Consider the following 10,000-nt stretch of genomic DNA (forward strand, 5'->3'; position numbering starts at 1 on the left):
CACTAGACCTGCTTCTAACACCAGTCCATTCCTCTTCCCATTGGCCAGGTCGAGGCAAGGTGGGCGGGAGCAGGGAACGATAGGATAGTTAGTTGCAACGTGATTGGACGCCGGAGGCGGGATGATCAGGGCAAACATTCAAGAAAATGAACTGCGGAGCAGATTCCCTCATGTCGTCAAGACCCGAGCTGCGATCTAGCCTTACGTAGACCCCCGTCCTAACACACAAAAATTGTACCCCCCCCCCCCCCCCCCCCGCTCGGTCAATTTGAATGAATTCGTAGTTTAATTCAATCATTTATTTCATTGATAAAAAAGCACCTGGACACAGTGTCTAAGGAGTAATTGAGTGAAAGGGTAGTAAAAGTCCTAAAGACGCTGTAAAACGTGTCGGGGGTGTGGGGGCTCCCTGGGGCTCCCTGGGGGGTCCTGAAGGGGCAGGGAGGGGGGGGGGGGGGGGGGGGGGGTCGGTTAGGGGGGGGATCTACTGCCTGGCTCCTCTAGCCCGGGTCAGAGACACGCGGCGGGACACGGTCTGGTGGAACACGCCGCGCAGCAGCGACGGGTAGTCGGCCATGCGCAGCAGGTGGCGCTGGGCGTAGGTGACGTCGTCCGGCCGGCCTCGGCTCACCAGGGTGCGCAGGTTGGCCTCGTTCACCTGGCTGCCCACGGCGATCACAAACAGCTCCACGTTGGCGTCCTCCACCTCGCGCACGCGCTTCTCCAGCACCGCCTGCGTGATGCCCTGGGAGCGGCCGTCGGAGAACAGCACCAGCTTCTTGGAGAGCGCGCCGCTGCCGTCACCGCGCCCTCGGAACTTCTCCAAGGAGAAGCGCATGGCCTCCACCATGTCCGTGCCGTCGTTCTGGAAGGCGGCCTCGTTCACGCGCTGGGCCAGCAGCGTCAGGTTGGTGGTGAAGTCCTGCTCCAGCGCGGTGGCACGGCTGTACTGAGCGGCCGCCACGCGCACCCGGGGGCGCCCCGCCTGCTCCGACGCCAGGAAGCGCTCGCCCAGGCGCTGCACGAAGGCCTTGCTGGTGTCGAAGTTCTTCTGGCCCACGCTGGCCGAGCTGTCAATCATCAGCAGGATGTCGGTGGCCTCCTCGAAGCTGACTGATGGGGGGGAGGGGGGGGGGGATGAAGAAGAAATCTCATTTATGAGGAATAATAAACGTGATATGCCAAGGAGAAGAAGAGTGAGCCAAGACAACGAGATAGGAAGGAGCTTTTGTGGGAAAAGGGGACTTACTGGGACATTTGTAGTCGGGGCACTTCTTATCTGCAGTTGTCGGGGAAGAAAATGGAAGCAATATTTATCATTGTTCAATTCAATTCATTGTCTGATAATATTTGCACACAAAATGAAGAAACATTCTCTGTGTGTATGCAAATGTGAGCAAGTGTGTGTGTGTGTGTGTGTGTGTGTGTGTGTGTGTGTGTGTGTGTGTTGACTGCCTGTGTGTGTGTGTGTGTGTGTGTGTGTGTGTGTGTGTGTGTGTGTGTGTGTGTGTGTGTGTGTGTGTGTGTGCTCAATCATGTGCGTGCGTGTGCGTGCGTTTGTGTGCGTGTGTGCACCCAGACCTTTGCAGATGTTGGCGGTGAGGTTCTGCAGGAAGGTGTCGTCCAGCAGCTCAGCGAAGTTGTCCAGGACGAAGGTGAAGCCGGGCTTGGGGTCATTCTGACACACCACGTCTCCCAGCTGCTCCTTGTTGGGGATCCGGCCCGCGTAGTCCTTCACGCCCAGACCCCCCACCTGACCGCCGGGAACGCACCACATGTCAGTTGAAAACGCTTCAAACAATGGCAGGGAGGGGGGTTATTTTTGGTGTCATGCAAGAAAAACAAGCGCACCAGCAGCAACTAATGAGGCCACTTAAAGGCATGCTGTGCGTTTGTTTTACCCCGCTGTCAGCAGGCAGGAGGACGGGGTTAAGCAGTCCCTTAGGGGAACTCTCATGTTTACTTCAGTGTCCCGCGATGATTTGTTTGGAAGTGTGGCATCCATGGTAATTCTTTGAGGTTCAATATAAGGCGAAGTCTGAGTACTCTATACTACTCTACACACTATACTGCCCCGTAGGTCTGCTGCATAGTATTTGGAATCACGCGCACACGCTTTCTAGTATGTGCGACATGCTTTCTAGGCCAAGGTGTGTTGGTGTGGCTCAACTGAGGTGAGGACTTGATTTGCAAACACACAAAGCGATGTTACTATTTGACAGTGCCTTAGCCACTCAAATAATCCATCCATTCTTTTCTTGTGCACGACCATCTGAACCTGTGTCCCTTCCTTCAAAGGAAAACCAAACCGTAAAAACAACTCATGTTCAATCAAGAGAGATGTCGCGGTTTAGAAGTCAGTGCTACTGATTAGGTCCTGGTCCAAATCTGTGTTTGTTGGTCGTCGAGCAGAAGGGCGTCTGGCCGCGGCGTGGCCTACCCGGATGCCCTTGCCGCAGAGCGTGTTGAGCGGCACATTGTCCCGGTTGGTGTCGGAGCGCCCGTCGGTGAGCACGAGCACCACGCGGTTCTCCAGCTTCATGTTGTTGATCATGTTGTTCAGGGAGTACTGCAGCGCCTCCCCGGTGTAGGTGGCCTCCGCCAGCCAGCGCATGTCCCGCACCCCCCTGCAGGGAGACGGGAGGAGGGGGAGAGACAGGTGGGGGGGAGGGAGAGACAGGGAGACGGGTAGGGGGGAGAGGGAGACGGGAGGCACAGAGGGAGACGGGAGACGCAGAGGGAGACAGGAGGCACAGAGGGACAGACAGGGAGACAGGTAGGGGGGAGGGGGAGAGATAGGTGGGGGGGAGGGAGAGACAGGTGGGGAGGGGGAGAGACAGGTGGGGGGGAGGGAGAGACAGGGAGACGGGTAGGGGGGAGAGGGAGACGGGAGGCACAGAGGGAGACGGGAGACGCAGAGGGAGACAGGAGGCACAGAGGGACAGACAGGGAGACAGGTGGGGGGGAGAGGGAGAGACAGGTGGGGGGGGAGGGAGAGACGAGAGACACAGAAAAAGTCAGTGTGTTAGAGAGACCGTGTAAGTATGTGTGTGTGTGTGTGTGTGTGTGTGTGTGTGTGTGTGTGTGTGTGTGTGTGTGTGTGTGTGTGTGTGTGTGTGTGTGTGTGTGTGTAAGTGTGTGTGTGTTAGAAAAAGTGTGTGTTCGGGCCATTGATCAAGCGTTTGTGTGTTTGTTTTTTTTAATCATTGCTTTATTGGCCGAAATAAACAGAAATGCTATAGACCTGTATATTTAGAAGAGTAGACCTAAATAACAAATGTGTACAAAGTTACACAAAGTAAAACATTTAAATAAAAACGCCACACATAATGCAGCTCACGTGTCTCCTCCACTCGAATGCATCCCATGTATTAAAAAAGATGTCGGGTTGAAATCGGGCTCGGGCTCATAATTACAGTTAATATGTTGGGCCGGGCTGTACTCGGACAGAACGTGCACGGGCTCGTGTCGGGTCGGGCTCGATTTTCTGGGCCCGATCTAAGCTCTAGTGTGTGTGTGAGTAAGTTAGTTTCTGCGTGTGAGTATGTGTGCGTGTGCGAGTGAATGAGTGAGTGAGTGAGTGAATTTATTATTTGTGTGAATTTATTATTTTTCAGTATTTGTGTGTGTGTGTGTGTGAGAGAGCTTGTGAGTATGCGTGCGTGCGTGCATGCGCTCACTGTTTGAAATCTTGAAGGCTCATGATGTCGTCCAGCTGCAACACCTCCTGGGCTGCCGAGCCGCTGTACTGCACCACGCCCACACGGGAGTTGTTGAAGGAGAACTGAGGAGGAGGGGACACGGTCACTAGGTGTGTGTGTGTGTGTGTGAACCTTATTCCTATTTGACTAATTGTTCAACAAACATTGGTTTGTCTGGATGTTTGTTTGTAGGGGATTTCTAAGGGCATGAGTGTGTGTGTGTGTGTGTGTGTGTGTGTGTGTGTGTGTGTGTGTGTGTGTGTGTGTGTGTGTGTGTGTGTGGGTGTGTGTGTGTGTGTGTGTGTGTGTGTGTGTGTGTGTGTGTGTGTGTGTGTTTGTGTGTGTGTGTGTGTGTGGGGGGGTCCTTGCCTGCATTCAGGTTTGTCAGTGTGTGGTGTGCGTGTGCTCGCTCGTTTATGTCTAGCGCTTGTGTTTGTATTTTCTTTCTTAATGAGTCAGACCCACCCTGACTAATTGCGCCCTCCAAGGAAAGGGAGGGTCAGCGGAACAACAGCAAAAACATTCCCACTAGACTATTTTAGACGATATCGGACAGAAGTCTTCTCAGACTAAACAAGTCCACACTCACACAAGGACCACTGACATAGAAGCTGTGCTCACTGCCAAAAGTGACCGTCGGTAACTGTGATCGCCGCTAACAGGAATCATGAACTGGTGCCATCGCTTAAAGCAATCATCTTTCGCTAACCGCGGTCTTCCTTCGCTAACAGCGGCCATAGCTAACAGACTTCAATATTGTTAACAGCGATTAACATTGCTAAAAGCGATGGTCACTGCTAGCAGCGATCACCGTTGCTAAAGGCAATCGCCATTGTTAAAATCGGTTGTCATAGCTAATAGCAGTGGGTGCTAACAGCGGGGGGTGCTAACAGCGGTGGAAGTGCCACGGCCGTACCTTGATCTGCTGGTCCTTCATGAGGCGGTCGATGACGGTGATGATGAAGTCCTTGGCCAGGGCGAAGTTGGAGGCACCGATACTCTCAGAGCTGTCCACGATGAAGGCCAGGTCCAAAGGCCCACACTTACACTCTGCACACACACACACGCGCACAGACACACACACACACACACACACACACACACACACACACACACACACACACACACACACACACACACACACACACACACACACACACACACACACACACACACACACACACACGCACACACGCACACATTGCATTACATATATTTAGCGGAAACTTTTGTTCAAATAGAAAAGAAAGTACATTCAACCATGAAGATAAAACCAGAAATGTGCAAGAATCATGCTAGTACATTCAATTAATCAAATAAGGTAGTTGTTTCAATGGCTACATTCCTGCACTTGAAGCACACACATACACACATGCAAACACTCAAACACACGCTGCCACACAGACACAGCAGGAAACCCATTAGGCAGAGAGTATGGGGGACTAATTAGTCCTAATAATTACCATGCGTTCATTGTGTAAGTATGTGGGTGGGTGCGTACGTGCAGACTCACCACAACAAGCTGAAGGGGAAGAGAGGTCCACGGAGAACAGAACAACAAGAAAAAAGATGTTAATGTGGATTTATACCGCAGCCTTGAACTGTGGTGTTCCCTTCTTGTTTGTGCAAGGCAGGTACTAATTAACTGTGCATGTGTTTGTGTCTATGTACATGTGTGAACATCTGCATGTGCACGTGCACGTGTGTGTGTGTGTGTGGGGGTATTTTAAGGTCACGGCCATGTTTGTGTTTGCTGTATCCGGGGCAACCTACAGCACAGCTTCATGATGATGTCCAGAATTTCACATTCCTGTGAAAGAGGAGTAGAATCATACACTATTACTTTCCATAACATTATATCCTTTATCATTCCCATATGGCAGGCAGGTCGACCATATCACAACACCAGCCTTACATAACCCAGTTCAGGTGGGATGCAGAGCCCTCAAATTTATATATTTACTTTCACCCAATGGGAGAGCCTGGACAGTCAGGAAATTACAACGTATGCCGCCACCTTCAAAGCTTTGAGTATCGGTTTTCGGGGTGCGTGACCCCGGATACGAACACAAAGCTAATGAACTTAATTTCCCACCACCATCACCGCGGGACGGGAAGGGGGGGGGGGGGATTAAAGGCCTTCACACTCACATCAGTCCCTGCTGGTCCAGGAGGTCCTGGTGGTCCCTGGAGAGAGAGAGAGAGAGAGAGAGAGAGAGAGAGAGAGAGAGAGAGAGAGAGAGAGAGAGAGAGAGAGAGAGAGAGAGAGAGAGAGAGAGAGAGAGAGAGAGAGAGAGAGAGAGAGAGAGAGAGAGAGATGAGTGTATAATCTTATAACAGTAAATCCCTCAATGGGATTACAACCTGAGTTTTTTCTAAGTGTGAGTAATCTACCACAATGAGTGAGTCTGTTTTCACTTGAATCTATGAAAAAAACAACGATTTTTGTCAAAGAAAAACCGTTACTCCTTCAAGTGTGCCACCGACCAGAGAGGCGTCCAACCACCAAAAAAAACAGATCTACACCCACCCAACCATCCACAACCAACCACACCCACCCACGCACCCACCCAACAACAAATTTGGTTGAATTGCTCCACTGCAACAGTAACAAATTCTTGCAGAAGACTTTCAGCGCTCCCCCGCCATACCTTTATACTCCCCGCTTTGCTGTAGAAATGAAAACATCTGTTTTGTTTTAACTGGCACAGAATACTGTTTAAGAGCTTTTTTTCTTGCTGAGAATGACTCCAGGAGCGCGCACACGTATGTGTGCGCACTCCTGGAGTCATTCTCAGCAAGAAAAAATAGCTCATGCACGTTCACACACACACATAAACAGACGCACATACTGGTCTGTCTCTAGTTTTGTACAGAGAGAGAGAGAGAGAGAGAGAGAGAGAGAGAGAGAGAGAGAGAGAGAGAGAGAGCAAGAAAGGGTAGAAGACAGTTAATTGCAGACGGGAGGATTTTACGGCACAAACACATATTTCAAAATGTTGATGCTGAAATATGCAGCAAAGAGCCACAAGTCAGAGAGGAGAGGGGGAGAAGGAGGAGGAGGAGGAGGAAAAGAAGAGAATGAGCGATAAAGAGGAACGCCAAAGCGGGAAAGAGAGAGACAGAGGAAAGAGAACAAGAGCCAGAGCCAGAGGAACAGAATGAAGGCAACGGCAGGAAGTGGACGGAGGAGGAATGCAGTTAAAGTTGTGGGAAAGGGTCGGGTTGAAAGACCAACTTGATTGGCGTCCACCGAACCTTCTCACACGCCTAAAGCCCCATGACCCTGGGATGACGAAGCCACACTTTGAGCAAGGCTCCTATAAAGTGTGGAACCGCGCAGACCTCCTACGTGATGGGACCAGGCTGTTCCTGTTTTGTAGGAACAGCAGCTGGTTGTTTGTTCACGTGTTTAAAGAGGTGGTGTTTAAAACATGAGGTCCACTCTACAGGTGTGAACTCACGCACATGACCAAACACACATGCACACACACACTTCTTGCACACACAGGTAGATCTTACCACTCTTCCCTCAGGTCCTCGGTGACCTTTAGCGCCCTTAGGTCCTGGATCCCCGGGAAGGTCGTTCTAAAGGAGAGAGAGAGAGAGAGAGAGAGAGAGAGAGAGAGAGAGAGAGAGAGAGAGAGAGAGAGAGAGAGAGAGAGAGAGAGAGAGAGAGAGAGAGAGAGAGAGAGAGAGAGAGAGAGAGAGAGAGAGTTAACAAACAAAATGACAATAAGAACAATAATTCCACTTTTTAATGCACCTTGTTTTATCACAAGATGATATATAGCAGACTCAGCATGGGAGAAAGGCTGAGGGGTCAGGGGTCGGGGGTCAGCTCATGCAGGAATGCAGGGCAGGTATCCATGGATCTGGTGGAAGGCGGTGCTCTCCTCTAATTTAAACCCTTTCATCTCCAGATCTCGGAGGCTCTCTGCTCCTCAGAGGGTAACGTGATGGATGCCATTATCTGATGGTTTCACCGTGGAGCCGCCCTCTGGCTGCGGCTCGGATTCTACCCACGGATGATGAAGTCATAAATTAAGGAGTAAATGTGCTCCAATCCAACAAAAACTAAACTTCGTTCCACAAGAGGGCAAGAAAATATTCCCTTAATCAGCAAGGAAGAGATCTTGAGGAGGAACGCAGAGTGGGGTCGTTCATAAACTTTTAGTAAAAATGACATTTACACATTTATAGCCTTCCAATCCAAACCAGACACAAAATGTTCCAGGTTAAGCAATACTTTTTTATCAGATCCAGAATTTAAAAAGACATCCAGCTTAATGTGCTGAGAGGAGAGATTCCTACAGTGTGAAATAAAACCATCAAGGAACAGGGCCAGGACCAGGGCCAGGACTAGGGCCAGGACCAGGACCAGGACCAGGACCAGGACCAGGACCAGGGCCAGGACCAGGGCCAGGGCCAGGACCAGGACCAGGACCAGGACCAGGGCCAGGACCAGGGCCAGGGCCAGGGCCAGGACTAAGGCCAGGACCAGGGCCAGGACCAGGGCCAGGACCAGGGCCAGGACCAGGGCCAGGACCAGGGCCAGGGCCAGGGCCAAGGCCAGGACCAGGGCCAAGGCCAGGACCAGGGCCAGGACTAGGGCCAGGACCAGGGCCAGGATTAGGGCCAGGACTAGGACCAGGACCAGGGCCAGGGTTAGGACCAGGGCCAGGAGTAGGGCCAGGACTAGGACCAGGACCAGGGCCAGGAGTAGGGCCAGGACCAGGGCCAGGAGTAGAGCCAGAGCCGACCCCTACGAGAGTCCCATAGGTTGGACAGCGGCCCTGCAGCTGCTGCTGCTTCCAATGGGAGCCACAACTAATCCCTGGCAGAGCCGTGGTGGAGATGCAACGAGCAGACAAGAGGATAGCACTCAGGCCATCGCGGAACATATTTCCTCTGCTGCCGGAGAGACACAGGCCACAAGCTACACCGTCAGGCGTCTTTGAACTCCTTAAAACTTCAAAAGTTTTGTAAGGATTCATAATGCACAGTGCATTGTGTGTTTATTCTCCTACGTTGATGTTGACTTCTTGATAAGCGTTCTCTCTCAATACTTTTTCTATTTCTGAATAAAGTGTGGGAAGTTCTTTATCAGTAACCCAATAGTCCCGTGCGTCTACATGGTAAATTCCCCCTTCAATACTCTGGATCAGATTAAGAGCGGGCTGGAGTCTGCATACGTCAGCACACAAATCTTCCTAATGTGTGTGCTGTGTGCTTCAAGGTCTGAGCTTCTGGTTCTCTGGTAGCTGCAGCCCAGAGATGGGGCAGCGTGACAATAGAAGAGAGCAGTGCATGTGTGTGTGTGTGTGTGGGGGGGTGAGTGTGAGACAGAGAGAGAGAGAGAGAGAGAGAGAGAGAGAGAGAGAGAGAGAGAGAGAGAGAGAGAGAGAGAGAGAGAGAGAGAGAGAGAGAGAGAGAGAGAGAGAGAGAGAGAGAGAGAGAGAGAGAGAGAGAGAGAGAGAGAGAGAGAGAGAGAGAGAGAGAGATGTAAAGAAACCCAGAACCCATAAAGCAAGAGATAAATAGGAAGCCTATGTGTAAGTCAACATGAAAGTGTCTGCGTCAGTGTGGACGCTTTTCTTTGGAAATTTGTCTTGGCCTCTCAATGGTTTGGTTGGGAAGCGTGTTTGAAAAAAAAAAAAGTTTGTTCATGTGAAAGATTCATTTCCTTGATGAGGAAATAGCAAGCACCTGTTTTAGACAAAATGCATTCACAAGATGACTCTTTCACAAGATGTCAGCATGAACAGAAAGAAGCACACACGCGTATGTATGCGAGCGCACACAGACACACACAGACACACACCCACACACACACAGATTCAATTACAGAACAATCCAAACTTCAAACGGTCTCCGCTGTATAAAACATGGACCACATCATCCGGGCAGACACATGTGCACATGCAAGGGCACGGGCACGCACACACGCACCCACACACACACACACACACGCACAAACATTCTTTGTGTGGTCACATGTGATGGAACAGAACCAAATGGGACCAGATGTGATTGTTTGCCCTTCAGCGATATATGTATAATATATATTCATTCATTCATCCTTCAGCAACATGGGGTCCATCTTATATAGCTGAGCGTGTGCAAAGGTTGGGGCTTCACTCCTCTTTTCATCTGTCTGCCACAACCTTTTCACCGCTTGTCGGTCAGTCTGTACACAATCAGTCTGGACATAATCAGCCATTAGACAATCAGCCTGTAGCAGATTAGTCTGGAGACAATCAGCCTGGGAACAGTCTGTCTGACTGTCTGACTGTGTG

At 50.9% G+C, this 10,000-nt stretch overlaps 1 protein-coding gene across 1 annotated transcript in view; it reads right to left on the reverse strand.

The window, feature by feature from the left end:
• Nucleotides 1-465: 465 nt before the first annotated feature.
• The window catches only part of col6a1 (collagen, type VI, alpha 1), a 27,399-nt gene continuing 17,864 nt past the window's right edge, over nucleotides 466-10,000 (reverse strand). The window contains exons 26-35 of the mRNA XM_056596910.1: nucleotides 7,224-7,289; nucleotides 5,853-5,888; nucleotides 5,475-5,511; nucleotides 5,215-5,223; nucleotides 4,618-4,751; nucleotides 3,681-3,784; nucleotides 2,441-2,627; nucleotides 1,582-1,753; nucleotides 1,250-1,279; nucleotides 466-1,113 (exon numbers count right to left, since the gene is read on the reverse strand). Of these exons, the coding sequence (XP_056452885.1) occupies nucleotides 485-1,113; nucleotides 1,250-1,279; nucleotides 1,582-1,753; nucleotides 2,441-2,627; nucleotides 3,681-3,784; nucleotides 4,618-4,751; nucleotides 5,215-5,223; nucleotides 5,475-5,511; nucleotides 5,853-5,888; nucleotides 7,224-7,289 (1,404 nt within the window). The 3' untranslated portion in view covers nucleotides 466-484. The remainder of the gene's footprint in view (nucleotides 1,114-1,249; nucleotides 1,280-1,581; nucleotides 1,754-2,440; nucleotides 2,628-3,680; nucleotides 3,785-4,617; nucleotides 4,752-5,214; nucleotides 5,224-5,474; nucleotides 5,512-5,852; nucleotides 5,889-7,223; nucleotides 7,290-10,000) is intronic.

This window comes from Gadus chalcogrammus, chromosome 8 (assembly GCF_026213295.1).
Source record: "Gadus chalcogrammus isolate NIFS_2021 chromosome 8, NIFS_Gcha_1.0, whole genome shotgun sequence".
NCBI classification, from domain to species: Eukaryota; Metazoa; Chordata; class Actinopteri; order Gadiformes; family Gadidae; genus Gadus; species Gadus chalcogrammus.